The sequence below is a fragment of the Homarus americanus genome, unplaced genomic scaffold (genome assembly GCF_018991925.1).
Source record: "Homarus americanus isolate GMGI-L3 unplaced genomic scaffold, GMGI_Hamer_2.0 scaffold32583, whole genome shotgun sequence".
Lineage (NCBI taxonomy): Eukaryota > Metazoa > Arthropoda > Malacostraca > Decapoda > Nephropidae > Homarus > Homarus americanus.
Window position 1 is genome coordinate 25,105,458 of NW_024713129.1, and position 18,653 is coordinate 25,124,110.

General features: G+C 39.4%; 1 protein-coding gene across 1 annotated transcript in view; it reads right to left on the minus strand.

The window, feature by feature from the left end:
• LOC121869635 overlaps window positions 1-18,653 on the minus strand; it is a 416,339-nt gene that overhangs the window by 97,251 nt on the left and 300,435 nt on the right. Inside the window, exons 46-48 of the mRNA XM_042371146.1 lie at window positions 4,699-4,814; window positions 3,992-4,064; window positions 3,771-3,884 (exon numbers count right to left, since the gene is read on the minus strand). Coding sequence (XP_042227080.1) covers window positions 3,771-3,884; window positions 3,992-4,064; window positions 4,699-4,814 — 303 coding nt within the window. The remainder of the gene's footprint in view (window positions 1-3,770; window positions 3,885-3,991; window positions 4,065-4,698; window positions 4,815-18,653) is intronic.

Here is an 18,653-nt window from a genome sequence, read left to right on the forward strand (position 1 = left end):
CAAACAGCAGAGTGGTAAACACTGAGTACAGAACTGCACTCTCTAAAACTAGTATTAAATGAGTTTGTTACAAATGGTTTCAAAGTTAAATGATTGATATATTTACTCTAAACTCGTATATACTGTATATGATGTGGTTCAGAGTTAAACTATTTAGTGAGTAAAAGATGAGCCTAATTCAAATAAATTTCAAATTGCATACAGGCATCTCACAGGTTACAGAAGGGTTCCATTCCTGAACATTTTTCCTAATCATGAAATTCCATAATGCAGGACCATTTTTCCCATTGACTCCCATTATAACAGAGTGATTCAGCAAAGAGTACATTAAATTGGAGGATGAAGTCCTTGGATAATTCTAAACCACAATGTCTCTCTGGTAAAATGTCACATTCTGCATAGTTTCCATGTTACAATACATTTAAGATGTTGTATTAATGAGAGCGAATTTGAAGTGAAAACCCTGTAGGTTTTTGTAATCCTTTATTCACAGATCTCTACAGTGTGACCCTTCTTTGTTACAACCTAAAGGAAATGTTCAAAGTCGCCCTCTTCTGCCTCAATGCAGGCCTGTACACGTCGTACCATTGATTGTCTGACGTGTTCCAGAATGCCTGGACTATGTTTAATTTGCTCGCACCTGTCACGAACACGTGGGCATATGCAGAATCTGACATTTTACCAAAGAGACATTGTGGTTTAGAATAATCCAAGGACTTCACCCTCCAATTTAATGTAATACTGCATAAGGATATAATATGAATGAAAATAAACAGCTTTAAACATTTACAATGGTCCCCCGGTTAACGAGCGCCTCAGTTAACGAGATTTCGGTTAACGAGATACCTTCCATAAGATTCTTAACTTCGGTTAACGAGCAATCCCTTGATTAACGAGTTTCTTACGAGCCGACCTCAACATGTTTTCGCTTACATTTGGCGGTCCACCAGATGTAGTATTAGTCTGCCAATACAGTAATCGGTTCTAGGGCTTATATTCCTTACCATTTGAGTAAACATCAAGAAGTTTATACTATTCAATAATTTTAAAAGTTTAATATTATTTTTTTTTTAGTCATTTTAACAATTATTGAACATAATTGAAGGTAAGGAAACTAGTTTTATGCGTGCCATCCAGCCTGTCAACACACCAAACAGGCGCCAGTCTCTCTGACTTTTCAGTGGAGGTAACATCTTGCTTGAGACTCTCTTCAACTAAATGCATTTTTTCTGTGTTTGCAAGCAAATTATTGGTTATTTTGAAATTTATTTTACATATTGACAATATATAATGCAGTGCAGTGTTGATTTAAAGAAAATAATCTTGAATTACACCAAGAGAACTAAAATTTTATGGGTGAAATGGTACCATGGGGGTGACTTCTCTTCCACCCCAATGCCTTCTCTTCTCCCTTCTCCTCCACCCCCATTCTAATTCCCATCATCATCATCATCATCCAGGAGCCTTCTACATACACACCTCAAAGTAAGTTTACTTTTCTACCTTTTTTGTTGAATTTAAGCAATTTTCGGTGAGCTGGAACCAATTACCCAAAAACCCATTGAAACAATGGTTTCGGTTAATGAGTTTTCGGTTAACGAGCAACCTTCTAGAACGGATTGTGCTCGTTAACCGAGGGACCACTGTACAATGTTTCATTCATGGTGTAATATGACAATAAATACACACACGAATTTAATTCACCAGAAACGATGTTAAGTGCTGCATGAGGTGGCGAGGTGAGGTGGAGCGATCGAAGTTACCTCCTTAAAACATCAACTTTATTCTCCAATGGAACTCCTTTATGGAATCTTTAAGCACCACTGCTTTCACTTGAACTTGATGGCCTTTTCCCACTCATCTTGAATAAGGGTACACAGTAACACAGATGCAAAACTGAATAGAAGCTGGAAAACGAATTCAAACTGAGCAATGCCATTGTTACTGTGCTGGCTAGGTGGACACCATTTTGTAGCTACCACCATGAATCCACATGAAATATATTTTATAATATCGGTAAAATTTGTTGTTCTATACTACAGTATATCGATTTTTTTCTTTTGAAAAACATTATAAATTAACCAAAATTCCGTAAGTGCAAATACAGTCCTGAACACAGATGCATAACTGAACACAAGCTAAGGAAAGAAATAACTGAGCAGTGCTATTGTTGTTGTGCTGGGTAGGCGAGCCGCCCTCCAACTATCTTTTAGCAACCACCCAGAACCTACATGAAATAAACTTTAAAATTTGGGTGAATTTCTTTGCTATATATGGCAATTTTTTTTTTAAATATTCAAATTTACCCAAATTCCATAAGGGCGAATTTTTTGTTGTATCCCAAATTTTTTGGTCATAATTTCTAAATTCCATAAGGGCGAATTTCTGTAACCCAGGTTTCCGTAATGCAAGGGTTGCCTGTACAGTACGGTACTTAAAAACTGAACAAAAATTGCCATGATGAACAATAAAATTTACACATAGCATATCACAAAATACAATAGTACCTACAGTATTTTTTTTATATCATATTTGCCACTTCTCAGCTTACTAGCCATTTGGGCGGTTTATCCAGTGTTAGTACAGGAGGAAACCGGGGACCGCGAAACCTGTGGTGTTTGGTCGGGTCACACTGGATAACACCCTTCTCACGTGTGTCCGGGGCGAGGCTCTAAAAACCTTGACATATTGGTGAGAGTTATGCGTGTTACCGCTGGACCACCAACAAAAAATAGTTCCTCCCATAATCAAACCATCCTCTGGGTGATGTGACACATTTAAGCTGGGCCATCACCCAGCTGACTCAGAGACGTGTGGCTGCTGCAGGGCTGCACTGTGTGTGTGTGCCGTTTTGTCACCTTGGGGAACGGAACCCGTTCGTAACCTGGGTACCCCCTGTATATATATACCAGGTATATTAAAATAAATAGATGTGCCTATAGGTTGTTTCATTGTAGTTCCTTATGCACCAAGATCAACATTCACATTATTCTGGTGGGTGTCTCATAAGTAAGACAAATGCTGTAACTGTAGGAAAAATCACGTATTCACAGACTGCTTCACTCATCTTCTATTAAATGCCAAAAAGCATTCACATTTTACTTCAAAAAATTATTAAGGTGGATTTGTTTCATAAATGGGAAAAAGACTGTGATTGTAAACTGACAATATCCTAAGTTGCAAGTGATGATAAATTGTTTCACTGTTCATGCTAATACAATATTAACATTACCTTTCAGTTAGGTGAAATCTAAATTTTGGTGGGTTGGCCCGTAGAAATATTTCCTAAATCTTAATGCAGCCTCTGATTGAGGAAAGGTTGCCCATGACTATACTAAAACATACCATGTTCGGGTGAGCTGGCCAGGGGGCAAATGTCATAGGGGAAGTTGTCTGATGAAGGGTAAGTCGAATATCAATACTGTATCACAATATGAAAGTGACCAACAAAATATATGATAAATGATATGATAAAACTTGGAGATTTTAACTATAGACAAACTTCAATAAAATTGTCCTCAAAATTTTTTCAATACATGGTATAGCATATGCAAAATCTATTGTTTTCAGTAGAGGTAGCCATAATCTAGATAGGGTATGCACTGCATTTATTGGATTTTGTTTTTCTTTTGACATTTATAAGTTCCCTGAAATAAAGTGAAGACCTCCATTTCCATTACTGTCACATCACTTTTATTTTTTTAAACTGTTTAAGTAAACAGTTGTAAAATGTAATTAATAGAGAAAAAATTCTTCTGGGGAAGACTTACCTGTTGAGAGGCAGTGGCAAGAGAAAGGAATGTAAGTTTATAATACAGAAGACCAGCATCTCTTGCTGCTTCCATCAACACACGAGGCGGGTTGGCTCCCCTGCTTACATTTATCTGGTGGTGAACAAATATTTACAAAATTAAATTTGATAGATTTTAAAGAATAATATAATATTTCTAAATAAATACAGGACCTTCAAAACTCTCTAATTTAAACTAACCTGAAGAATGTCAATAATTCCGCTCCTCTTTGTTTTGTGCTTCCTCGAGTGAAAGAGAATTGCTTGTGTCAACCTGCGGGTAGTTAATGAATTGCTAAATTTCTTCCATATGTCCTCTCAGAAACATTGCTGTTGTAAAGCCATATTCAACAGTATTATATCATACATTCACAAACTCTAGTTAGACATTCAAGTGTAAAAATATTTTCATAAAAATGAAAAGCAAAACATTGTGATGATTGAATTGCTCATTTTGCTCAGATTTTGCTTTGTGTTTGGGTAATCTTCTGTGACATAACATGTAGTGATTGAGGATGTATGGCATATTAGTTTCCCTACTTCAGTAAATATTAAAAAGTTATAATACCAAGCATATTTAACACTGGTACAAATACATTAAATTATTCTAGAATGAAGACTAAATTCTCCAGCAACTATGTGAATAGTTTAAGGAAAGAAGTTTAAACATATCTAGAATAATAAAAAGTACATCTGTGTTTCTCAAGACAAAATGAATATAATGAAGTGATTAGCAATATTTACACATTACTATACTGTACTTTGAACACAAACCAATTCAACAGAAAACTCCCATACTATTCCCTTTTCCACTTTCAAACATGGTTCATCCATGTATTTATCAAATAACTGTGTCAAGTGCACAAATCTTTAAACATAATTCCTGAAATAGAAAGACTTGGACTTACATCCCAGGGTCAGATTTCAAGACAACATTTCCCATAGTTAACACTACCAGCTCTATCATGGCCTCCACCAGCAGGTCCTCTCGCAGATGACGTGACAGCAGAACACGCTGTGCTGCCTACAACAAAATATACAACATTACTGTGTTAAGGAGATTGAAATGATTGTTTGATGTAGATAATTTCAAATGTAGAAAAAATGCTGTCTTGGCTATTTTTTAGTAAGCCACACAAAAAACAAGCAAATTCTATCTATATACAGGGGTGCTCATTATATGTTGGGGATGTGTTCCAGAGAAAAGCAACTTACAGTATAGTGAAACATTTTATAATGAGAATTAATGTCATTGGGGGTATAATAAAGGTATCCCTCATTTATTGATTGTGATGCGTTTCTGAAAAAAAAATCACTAAATGAAATGATCATTAACTGAGGGAAAACGAGAAATAATTTCCGAAAACACATTTAATCATTTGGGGTTGGGTGCGGGATTTTTTTTCAGGAAAATTTATTTTTGTTCAAGCACGAATGCGACGTCAGCAATGTTACCTAGGTATGTTAATTCCTAGCCAATTCACCAGGCCAACATACAAGCAATTAAAACATCTAATAATTATTTAATAGATAAAACAGTAAAACCTCGATTAACCAACCCTCGATTAACTGACTTTCAGATTAACCGTCAATCCCAAACCCCTAAAAAAAAAAAAAAAAAAATTACAAGGATTAGCCCACCCGGGCACAGGTCACTGACCCACATCGGGGCCTGGGGGGCGATAATGTAAAAATATTAATAATGTTATTGATCATAATAATAGTATTATTAATAATGATGATAATAATAATAATAATAATAATAATAATAATAATAATAATAATAATAATCATAATAATAATAATAAAGAACCATAAAGAAATGCAAAAATGAAAAAAAATCAAGAGTGAGAAACAATGTACCTGTATGTAAGTTGTGTTTTCAATAGTAAGAGAAACTGTGTGTATATGAGGCAGAAAGTCAGATCAGCAACCTGGGACTTGGTCACAATTTTTGTGATGACATATGTTCTTTGACTTTTCCATTTTTTATTCACGGTTTCTATGCTGGTTCATATTTATTTACTAAAGTGGTTAATATTTTAAAGCAAATTCTATTTAAATATGAATGGCAAATGAACAAAAATGAATAGAGGGACTTAAATGAGGTAGGTTAGGGAAAGGTACTTTGAAAATGTATGTTTTATTTCCGTAGACTTTATGTACTGTTAACCGACCTTTTCGATTATCCTTCGGCCCCTTCCCCCCATATGTGGTCAGTTAATCGAGGTTTTACTGTAGTAGGAGGACACATTGCTACCTGGCATTTAATTGCAATTCTCAAAACCACCTCCTTCACCCCCCACCATACGCATCACAATCCTCATCTCTTGCCTGACGATTCAGCTATAAATGTACACAAAGGAAAGCTCCACGAATTTGTGTTCTAATTGCTGAAATACTCACCTCTGCTAGGATATTATATACGGTATTTGTACTTAATAGCACAGTGAAGACGTAGAGTGACTTTTATTTTGGTATGTCTCTCATTTATTGTACAGTATTACCCCGCCTAACGCGGTTTCACTTAACGCGTTTTATCATATACGCGGTGCCTCGCCAGAGCTGAACTTTCACTTAACACGGATTTTTTCCACATATACGCGGTGAGTGTCCGGCTCGAGACGCTATTTTTAGATTTGCCCCACCCGCCACCCTGCCTGACTGCCTGTTTTAGCTCATAAAATTCAAACAAATTACCCGGCCAGAATATAATTTACATTGCTGGAATTCTTATAATTTGGTGATCATTTTGAATATAAACATCATATATTTTGCATTAGACATACAAATTTTAGATAAAAATTTTCTCTGAGTAATTATGTTATCTTTTGTGCAAAATATATGACATTTATATTCAAAATATTCCTGGTCTTACAAGGAATCCAGCAATGTCAATTGTATTATCCTAACTTTAGTTTGAGGTATTATTTATTAAAATTTAGTGGTTTTCCCCCAAAAATTTCTCAGAGAGGGAAGAGCCGGCAGTGTAGTGTGAGAGGGGGAGGGAGTTGAGTCCATTATTTGAATGGACATTAACTTGGCGACTGTATTTCTCTATTTCTCTTAAGTATTAATTGTGTGCATGTACCATCATAAAATTAAGATGTTATTTTTACTACAACATAGTTATGTGTCTTCAAAAAGTGGAGTTTGGGGGTCGGGCCAGTTTCTATTGGAATTAATCCCATATGTTCTGTTGTTCACTTAACGAGGATTTCACTTAACACGGGACCCTCTGGGTTCTATTGACCGCGTTAAGTGGGGTACAACTGTATTTGGGACAATTTCTTATACGACATTGGGTCAGCATGGCGACCAAAACACATTTTCTTTGTGAAGTCGTTTAGATCGTTGTGACAATCCCTTGCCTTTAAGTCACTCAGTGAATGTCGCTGTGCCCTCCTGGGTTTGTCTTCACTGAAAGAGAATATGTGAATATATCTAATTATATATACATATACAGTATTACCCCGCTTTACACGGTTTCACTTTCCGCGATTTCTCATTTACGCGGTACCTTGCCAGAACCGGACTTTCACTTTCCGCGGTGCATCTACTCATATACGCGTGAAGTATAATTTTTTTATATTTTTTTATTTAGCTTATAAAATTCATACAAATTACCCTGCCAGAATATAATTTACATTGCTGGAATTCTTACAATATGATGATCATTTTGAATATAAACATCATGGATTTTGCATTAGACATACAAATTTTAGATCTAATGTAATAATTTGGTTTACACAAAGGAAGTATTTTATCTTTTGTGCAAAATATATGAAGTTTACATTCAAAATATTCCCTGACCTGCAAGGAATCCAGAAATGTCAATTATATTATCCTAACTTTAGTCCGAGTTATTATTTATTACTAAAAATGTAAATTACTATTTTCTCCCAAAGCTTCTCTGGTAGGGAGGGTTGGTGGGGGGGGGAGGGAGGGACCGACCGACCATCTGGCGCGGTTGGAAGAGGGGGGGAGGCAAGGTGGGGTACTTTGATTGACAGATAGTGTGTGAAGAATATATTTTTTTATGAGCTGAAGATATTTGTTTTAGCTCATAAAATTCATACAAATTACCCAGCCAGAATATAATTTACATTGCTGGAATTCTTACAATTTGATATCATTTTGAATATAAATATCATACATTTTGCATTAGACATACAAATGTTAGATCTAATGTAATAATTTGGTTTACACAAAGCAAGTACAGTCATCCCTCACTTTACGCGGTCCCACATTCCGCATTTCCACGTTTACACAGTGCCCTGCCAGAACCCAGGATGCTCACATTCCGCGGTGGGTGTACCCCTTTACACGGGTGAAGTATAATTTTTTTATTTAGCTCATAAAATTCATACAAATTATCCGGCCAGAATATAATTTACATTGCTGGAATTCTTACAATTTGATGATCATTTTGAATATAAACATCATAGATTTTGCATTAGACTTACAAATTTCAGATATAATGTTTACTCTGAGTAAATATGTTATCTTTTGTGCAAAATATATGACATTTATATTCAAAATATTCCTGGTCTTACAAGGAATCCAGCAATGTCAATTATATTATCCTAACTTTAGTCCGATTTATTATTTATTACTGAAAAGGTAAACAGTCTGGTATTCCCAGTCTGGTAGGGATGGTGGGGGGTGGGAGAGAGGGAGGAACCGGCGACCGACCACCTGGCACCATGGTGTGAAGAATATTATTTTTTTTTTATTAACTGAAGATATTTGTTAACCTACAAATTGACAATAACACATTTGCTGTAATCTAATCAGACATATCTAGTTGCCTCAACAATTGCAACTCCAGTTGCAATTGGGGTTGTAATTTCAAATTCTGTGTCATTACTAATGAATAACGAAGTCTCTGGTGCACTGCACTCTAAGATTAAGAGAAACCAGAAGACTCAGGCGTTCTGAAGTGAGAGAAAACAGACTCCTATGACAGGGCACTCAAATAAAGAGACATGGCTACATGTTTTGTGGACTACCCACTTTACAATATCCTTTTCATCACTTTGTAATAAACTTAGCCATGCCTGTGTGTGTTTATGATATTCTCCATAACATTATATATATATATATATATATATATATATATATATATATATATATATATATATATATATATATATATATATATATATATATATATATATATATATATATATATATATATAGTGGGTCTAAATGGTCGTAAAATGGGAAACTTGGGGTTGGGTGCCTGGATCCCCCATTAGAATAAATCCCATAGGTTAATGTAATTTCAGACAACGTCCATTTCGGTTAACATCACGTTTCCAAGAACATATCTAGGACGTTAACCGGCGCATGACTGCATTTCAACCTGCCCCTGGTTCAAACACACCTCCACCATCCATCCAGCTTAACGGTACTACGCTCTCTAATGTTACCCACTTTCAGTATCTTGGCTCCCACCTGTCCACCACCGCAAACATCGATGAAGAGATTCAACATTGGATCAGATGTGCATCTCACGCCTTTAGCAGAGTCCGTACCCATGTCTTCAGCTGTAGGGAGCTGAAATTATCTACAAAGTAGCATGCATATCAAGCAGTGGTCCTCCCCACCCTGCTATATGGCAGTGAGACATGGATCACATACAAGAGGCACCTCAATGCACTTGAAAACTTTCACCAACGTAGTCTACGTTCCATCCTCCATTTAACTGGGAAGACAAGAGAACAAATGCCAGTATTCTCGTTTGGGGACCGATGGTAGAAGCGGTACCGTTCTTGCCTCGCAAGCGAGATGTCACAGGTTCGATTCCCGGGCCGGTGGAAGATGTTTGGACTTAATTCCTAGCCCCCATTAGTCCCTGTTCACCTAGCAGTAAAGTAGGCACCTGTTGTAAGTCGAAAGTTGCGAATTCATATTCAGGGAGTTGTTGGAGCTTCCAATAACTTGATGACATAAACCACTGACTCTTCAGGCTTCTACGCCCTTAACTCATGAGACATAAAAGCAAGCATGAACTTAGCATGCTTCCCTGTCGGGCGCTGTAAACGCTTCTGCGCTTCACCTTACACAAAGATGTAGGGGAGTGCCCAATAAAAAAAAAAGTATTCTCGTTGACACCAACTGTAGGAGCATCGAGGCTAGAATTATCCATGAACAACTACGTTGGACAGGCTATGTTACCCACATGGTCGACAGTAGACTTCCAAAGCAGCTATTTTACAGCCACCTAACAAATAGTATATGGAACACTGTCAGGCAACTTAAAAGGTATAAAGATAGTCTGAAGACAAACCTGAAAACTGCCAAATCGACTCCGTCACCTGGGAGACGATTACTCCACACCATAACGCTTGGAGGAGCACCACACAGGAAGGTGTCAATACAGTCAGTCCCTGTCTTACGACGGGGTTAGGGACCCAAATCCAGGTCATAAGTCGAATTGGTCGTAAGTCGAAAATGCAAAAAATAATACATAGAAAATCTAAAATGAAATACAGTACAGTAAAAGTAATCAATAATAAAAAATGGATACAGTGTTACTGTGCACTTACCTTTAATGTGGTCAGCTGAATGCACACGGGGCCCCAATAATTTTTTAATTAAATGTGGAAACTACATTAACTGGATGAAGTAGAGGAGGAGACAGGGCTGGGTGGGTCATCAATGTTGCTTTCTTCAGACAGGCTAACATACTTGCTGGTTGAAGGTATGGATCATTTTTAGGGAATGAAGAGGCAGCACAATGGTGGGGCGTGAGGAGCCAACAGTGGGGGACTTCTTAAAATATATGTCCAATTTGGACTGCACAGTTTGCCTTTTCTTTTCATTGTAAATCTCCCTGTAGCAAGCAAATGACTTTTGGATCATTCTGTCAACCTTTGCAAAATGCTCAACATTTTGATCCATTTCGTCAAACATTTGCATCCCCTTATTAATAGTAGCAAATGCCTCTGCCATTTGTTTCTTCTGAGCACCACCAGAACTCTCACTTTTACGCTTACCAATCATTTTAAAGGGAATTAGAACAGAAAATATTGAAAATATTGTCAGAACACAGCGCAATCACTACAACAACGACGGCCAAACACCAACTGAGCGTGCTATGGTGTGGACGCTGTACACCACGAGGTGGCCCAGCCCATGCCGCGCTGTTGTACGGGACGGAAATGTTTCGGTACTGGAAAATACATACTGTACGTGATGTGAAAAATTTTTGGTACGACTGCAGCGGTCATATGTCCAGTGGTCGTATGTCAAGTAGGTCGTAAATCGAGGAGTACCTGTACTTTCGAGTTAGCCTGAATGCATACCAAGGCAGACAAGTGCCAACACCGGAAAGATACTGACGCTGCCTCTCCCACACTAGATATAGTCACACTAGATATTGTAAGTATAATGAATTGTCTAATGGTAGACCCTGCTGCCATATGGCATTACGAAAATTGTGACCAAGTCCCAGGTTGCTGATCTATCTTTCCGCCTCATTTACACACAATTTCAGGGTCTCAATTGTCTCTCTTACTATTGACAACACAACAATTATAACCGTACTCATTCATGATCTGTTTTATTCATTCTATATTATTCTCCTATGTCAGTTGATATTAATATTGAAGCGGGTACTTCTCAGATGGGTCCCACTGGTCGAGATGGTAGTGGACCCCAGGGCCGACCTGATCATCATCAAGTTACTGGGGCCTCAACTGACGCCACCGTGGTTGCAGGAGCATCAGCTTTTTTCACATTTCATTTTTCCAACATTCGTGGCCTGAGATCCAATTTTCCTTCTGTGGAGCACCATCTATTAACCTCTTTGCCCGACCTCTTACTACTTTCCAAACTTCAATTGACCAAAGCAGCTTCACCCAAACCTTTTCAAGTCTCCCAACTACAGGTTGTACCTCTCTAGTCCGGCAACCTCGGGACCTGACCTGTGCCGGACCATGGAAATTTCCGGACCATGGAAATTCACCATTTTCCTGGATAGATAGTGACTTGTGCTTATGCTTGGAAGCACTAGCAACACTTTCTCTGTTTTATGGTCTCTTTGAAGACATATTGAAGCGTTAAATGTCGTACAGTAGCTTCTCAAATTTCGCAAGTTTTTAATTCGACGTTTTCTATTTGAACACACAAAAAAAAAATTAAAAATTTTGACGGAGGAAACTCAAATTTCGACGGGTTTGAAAGGCCCACCATCGTTCAGACGACGTGCACAATCGTGTAAACAGCGTCATTTCTCTTATGTACAGAGAATTCATTATTTTTTATTACTAAAAGTCTTTATGATTGAATTAATGTTTATGTGTGCAAAATGAGCAATACAATTCATTAATAATACGTAGAATATTAAAACACGAGGAAATGAGACAGCATTGTTTTTGTTGATTACAAACCAGTGACTGACTGGTTCTACATATAAAACTGAAGAAAATAAGACCCTGGTTGTAGCTGTACTGTAGTAAAATTAATATGGTTGTTTTAAGTAATGTTATTTAATGTTAATAAATGGAACAAAAGAAGTAGCTAACGATAGTGGTAAAGAAAAAAAGAGAGAATGCGTATGTAAGTGCGCACACGTGAAAATATATCGTCATTACTTTACATAAGAATATGAAAGCAACACTTATTTACTGTTCATATATATTATAATTAATGTTTCTGAATTTGTTTTTATTGAATTAATGTTTGTGCGTGCAAAATGAACAATACAATTTATTAATAATACGTGGAATGTTAAAACACACGAGGAGACGAGACGGTTGCCGGGTTTGTTTTTGTTAAAGCTTACAAAACCAGTGACTGATTGGTTCTACATATAAAACTGAAGAAAATAAGACCCTGATTGTAGCTGTAGTAAAATTAATGTAAAAAAAAATAATATGGTTGTTTGAAGTAATGTTATTTAATGTTAATAAATGGAACAATATAAGTAGTTAACCATTAATGGTAAAAAAAAAAGTGAGTGCGCGTATGTAAGTGCGCACATGTGAAAACATATCGTCATTACTCTTGTAATAGGCCCCTGTCTCATCAACAGAACGTATTATATAAATGGGTCAATACATCTGATATTATATTCAGATTCACCACCCTGTAACTTTCCACTGTCTATGAGTAAGACATGAGATGGACACGTGAGCGGGCAACTCACCCAAGAGGGCGAGACCCATAGCTCAGCATTTCTGTAAGCACGCACTGCGATGCCCCTAAGCTTCAGTAGCTCACCACAACTCATATCGTAAGGACGTGACCTAACGTTTATCATACATAAACGCCGTCCCTTTCTCATTCACTCCTAGACAGTGAGACTTACGGTTGATATACACTCAGGAATTATATATACTGTACAACCTTTTATAATAAAACAAAGGAACTACCGTTTGGGTTTCGTTACTTAAAACCCAAATATAAATATGTGTGAACGGACTGGTTAATTGGACAAGCAGCCGATTCACTCTATATAAGAATATGAAAGCAACACTTATTTACTGCTCATATATATTGAAGGGTTAAATGTTGTACTCTGTATAGACAAGCAGAGAGAGAGTAGCCGAACTGCCGGATGTAAACAAACCTTAATTTCCCGCGGCATTGTTGTTGTATTTTTTTTACTGGGATTAGCCCACCCGGGCATAGGTCACTGACCCACATTGGGGCCTGAGGGGCAAAAACTTAATACTCCTGTAATAATAATAATAATGATTCAGATAAATTAAAAAAAAAAAAAAAAAAAAGCTGCCTATCTACCTATTGGGCAAACTAAAATCGTTCCGGACCACGGAAGTTTCCGGACCACAGAATGCCGGACTAGAGAGGTACAACCTGTACAACCTTTATACCTCCTTCCATTCTAAGGGAGGTGTATGTCCCTACTGCAACATACCTACACCCATAGCTCGACTTACAGATCTTGAATCTTCCCTTTATGATGTCATCTGGCTCAAAATATCTCTACCAACTGTGACTATTTTTCTTTGTTTCCTATACTGTTCTCCCAACTCTACCAACTATTTCGAACTCTTTGACTACCTCACTTCTTGCCATGAGTCATTGATATTCACACACCCCAACACCGAGATCCTCTACCTAGGGGATTTCAATGTACATCACAGAGAGTGGCTGGGCTGTGCAAGGGATGACCCAGGTGGAGCAGAGGCAACTCTCTTTTTCCTTACTTAATGGTTTTGAACAAATAATCAAACACCCTACACGCGTTCCTGATTAACGCGATCATCTTGCTAACATTCTTGATCTTTGTTTTACCTCTAACCCCTAACACTATTCATACTCAATTTCTGTGCCCTTAGGGTCTTCTGATCACAATCTTATTTCTATTAAATCAAATTGGGCACGACCACCTCCCCCACACCCCTCTAAACACCAATTATAGCACTATCGGAGGGCAAGCTGGCAATCCTTGCGATAATTCTTCACCAACTTTCCTTAGGATGAATGTTGCTTTTTCGCTCGGGATGCCTCGGTATGTGCTGACAGCATTGCTGGGGTTATACAGGGTGGTATGAGTGCATTTATCCCATCTTCTACCAAAACTTTCTCTTTACAATCATGGTTTGATCGCTCCTGCTCTCTTGCATGCAGGGTGAGAGATAGGGCATATCGAGCTATGAAACTATCTCCTCCTATTACCCACACCTCTTTCATAACTTCTGGGAATAGTTGTAAGGTTATTCTTTGTAGGGCCAAACGGAATTCTATAAAAAGAAAGACCGCTGTCCTAACTAATTCTTTTTCTAGTAAATCCTTCTGGTCCTTAATCAAAAACATCTGTAATAATTTCTGCACTTCTTCTTTTCCGCCTCTCTTCCGACCTGATAACTCTATAGCCAACTCTCCCCCTGACAAGGCACCTTATTCTCCTCTAATTCCACCTTAGACGATTCCTACTCTATCCCTCCTACCCCTGCCCTGACTACTGAACCTATGCACTTTCTTATGATCTCCACTCGTAGGGTTGCCGGTGTGTTATCCAGGTTGGATGTGAGTAAGGCGCATGGACTGGACGGAATACCCTCTCGTGTTCTGAAGCTCTAGCCCCTGTGCTTGCTCGCCTCTTTTGCCTCTGCCTCAAAACCCAAACTTTTCCTCCTCCTTGGAAGCATTCCTTGGTTCAGCCCACCCCGAAGAAGGGTGACCATTCTAATTCCTCTAACTATCGCCCCATTGCCCTAACTTCATCCCTCTCTAAGATTTTCGAAACTATCTTGAACTCCCATTTTCTCCATCACCTTGAATGCCATTCTCTTTAGTCGGATCACCAGTATGGCTTTCGCCAGGCGAGATCTACTAGTGATCTGCTCTCCTATTGCACCCATCTTTGGTCATCCTCTCTTAGGGATTATGGGGAAACTTTCGTCGTGGCCTTCAACATCTCCAAAGCATTTGACAGGGTATGGCACAAGTCCTTGCTTTCTAAACTTCCCTCTTATGGTTTCTCTCCTCCACTTTGTTTTCTAATCTCTAGCTTCCTTGAGAACCGATCCATGGCAGTTGTTGTCAAGGGATCAATCTCTCGCTCTTTCTCTACCAATAGTGTTGTCCCACAGGGTTCTGTTCTTTCATCTACTCTCTTCTTTTTATCAATGATTTACTTCACACTACAACTAATTCTATCCATTCATACACTGATGATTCTACTCTTCACTCTTCTTCACACTTTCCCCTTCCTCCTAACTCTCAAACTAGATTTGTTTCTAGAGCTGATATCATTACTTCTATCAATATGGATCTGTGCAGAATCTCTGAATGGAGAGGTAGAAACTTGGTTAAGTTCAATAGTAATAAACTCAGTATTTACCAATTACACTTTCTAATTAGATGACCTCCCACCAATTACATTTCAGGATGCTATCATTCTGCCAAATTTTGAAATAGATATACAGTGTACTAGGCCTCACCATTTCCTCCAATATGTCATTGAAATCACACATCCTTAACATAGATAAAGCTGCCTCCCGAAAGTTGAGAATGCTGTACAGATGCCGTAACTACTTCACTCCTGAGCAGTTGCTTCAAGTATATGAGGGATTAATTCATCCTAACTTAGAGAACTGCTCTCATATCTGGGGTGGCTCTTCTTCTGTCCAACTGTTAGATAGGGTGGAATCAAAGGCATTTCGTCTTATTAACTTTCCTCCTTTAGTCGACAATCTTTCTTCCTTTCCTCTTTGCTGCAATGTTGCTTCACTCTCTCTCTCTCTCTTTTACAGGTACTTTAACGGGCAATGTTCGGTGGATTTGGCATCCTGTGTACCGCCGGCAAGGCCGTGGGTTCGTAACACACGTTTTGCCCGCGGTGCCCACCGTTTCTCTGTGGATGTCGGTCACACGAGAATAACCCGTTATAGTACATCCTTCTTTCCTCACACAGCCAAACTGTGGAATGCTCTGCCTTCTTCCGTTTCCATACTAATACAATGTCTCACTTTAAAAAGCTGGTTTTCCGGCACCTTCTTGGTGTAGATTAACACAATCTAACCTTTTTCTTCTCTATTTTAAATTTCTTTCTGTTCTTATTTTTTCGCCCCCTAGGCCCCGTTGTGGGTCGTTTGACCTGTGCCCGGGTGGACTAATTCCTGTAAAAAAACGTGCAACATCTGTGGTCGACTCTGCCAGTCCCGTATCACCTTCTTTTGTCACCTCAGAGCTCACCAACGAAGGTGACATCCCTAATAACTCATATCATTGTCTCACAGGTGGATGATCATCATACTTTTTACTTTTACTTTTATCCTCTTCGCCACTGATCGGCTTGTTAGCCGCTTGGGCGATCGGTCACGACTCTTTTCCTTTATATTCTTCACCAAAAGGTCGGCTCGCTAGCCGCCCGGGCGATCGGTCACGTCTCTGTCACGCACTGTTGGCAAATACTGGGCATGCACCGGCTCCTGAATGTACCTGAACCCGCTCCAGTGTTGGTCAAGTCTTCTCTTGAAAGAGCTCACACTCGGTGCCGTCACAACACTCTCTGGTAGATTGTTCCAAGAGTTTACAACCCTCACTCCGAAAAAGTTTGCCCTCACGGTTTTCCGGACTTGCGGCTTCTTCAATCTTGAGCTGTGACCCCTTGTGGGGCGAGCGTCCGCCAGCTCCAAGTAAGGACACTCAACTGAGTAGTGCCCCCTGAGATGCTTATAAACCTCAACTAGGTCCCCCCTTGCCCGTCTGTAGTATAAGCTAGGCAAGTTCAGGCGCTCCAATCTCTCAGGGTAGCTGAGATGCCGAAGTGCAGGCACCAGTTTGGTGGCCCTCCTTTGAACATTTTCAACCAACTGACAGTCCCTAGCATATCTCGGGGACCAGATGGGGTGACAGTACTCCAGATGGGGAAGCACTTCACTCCTGAAGATCGTCACGAGGGACGGACCGTCTAGATATCTGAACGACCTTCTTATAAGACCCAATAATTTATTTGCCTGATTTACCTTCTTCTCACAATGGCCCGAGAACTTCAGCTCATTGTCAACATACACACCTAGGTCCTTCTCACACACAGTCTCAACTAGTACATTTTCTTCATCCCGTTGGGACATATGGTACGCCTCCTTACCGTTGGTACGCCCCAGGTGCATCCTCTTACACTTCGTGACATTGAATCTCAGCAGCCATTCCTTCGACCATTCCTGGAGCCCACAGAGGTCCTTCTGCAGCTCTTCACAGTCCGCTTGGTTCTTAATTTCCCGAAATAACTTGGCGTCATCGGCAAACATTTGTATGGAGGAGTGTACAACGTCAGGCATATCATTTATGAAACAAACAAACAACAGCGGGCCCAATACACTACCCTGCGGTACCCCACTTGTTACAGGTACAGATGACGATTTCGTGCCATTAATCACCACACATTGCTTGCGGTCATGTAGAAAGTCTTCTATCCACGCTAGGACATTTCCCCGAATTCCGTACCCTTCCAGTTTGATTTTCAGCCTTTCGTGGGGTACACTGTCGAAAGCCTTGGCAAAATCTAGGTAAATATTGTCGATATTACCACCCCGTTCTAGAATATGGGTCCAAATATCCAATACCTTGAGCAATTGTGTCAAGCAAGAGCGCCCCGGCATAAAACCGTGTTGGCAATCTTTTACAAGGTTGTTTCGTAGTAGATGTTCCATCGCTGCATCTCTGATAATACTCTCAAGTACTTTACATATTATGCTGGTCAGGCTCACCGGTCTATAGTTGTTCGTGGAGTGACTATCGCCCTTCTTGAAGATAGGACTCACATAAGCCACTTTCCATTCACTGGGGACCATTTGTTCATCCAGGCATTTACAAAACAGAATCTTCAGGGGCTCTGCAAGCTCGTTGCACAGCTCCCTTAGCACTCTAGGATGCACCATGTCAGGTCCAGGACTCTTATGGACCTTTAGCCTGGACAGTTTATTTCTAATACCCTCTTCTGTGAACACAATGTGGGTCAGTGCTGTGTCGAACCGTCTGTCCTCAAACGCAGGAAGGTTAGTTGCATCCTCTCTTGTGAACACTGAGGAAAAGAAGCTGTTCAATGCCTCAGCTTTATCCTGGTCAGAATCTGCGTAACTACCATCTTCAAGCCTCAGGTCTGATACTCCTACTCGCGTTTTCAATTTCGACTTTGCATAGCGGTAAAACGCCTTTGGGTTTGACTTGACCTCGCGTGCAACCAGCCTTTGGAACTCCTTTTCAGCCCTCCTACACTCTATCTTTGCTTGGTTTCTGGCTCTTGCATACATCCTCCTGTCTTGCTCATCGTTTGACCCAACCCACGTCTTGAATTTCTGGGTTTTCTTCTTAATTTTGTCGACCGCCGCATGGTTCATGTGTAGGGATCCCCTCGTATTCCTAGAAGCACTGGGTTTGG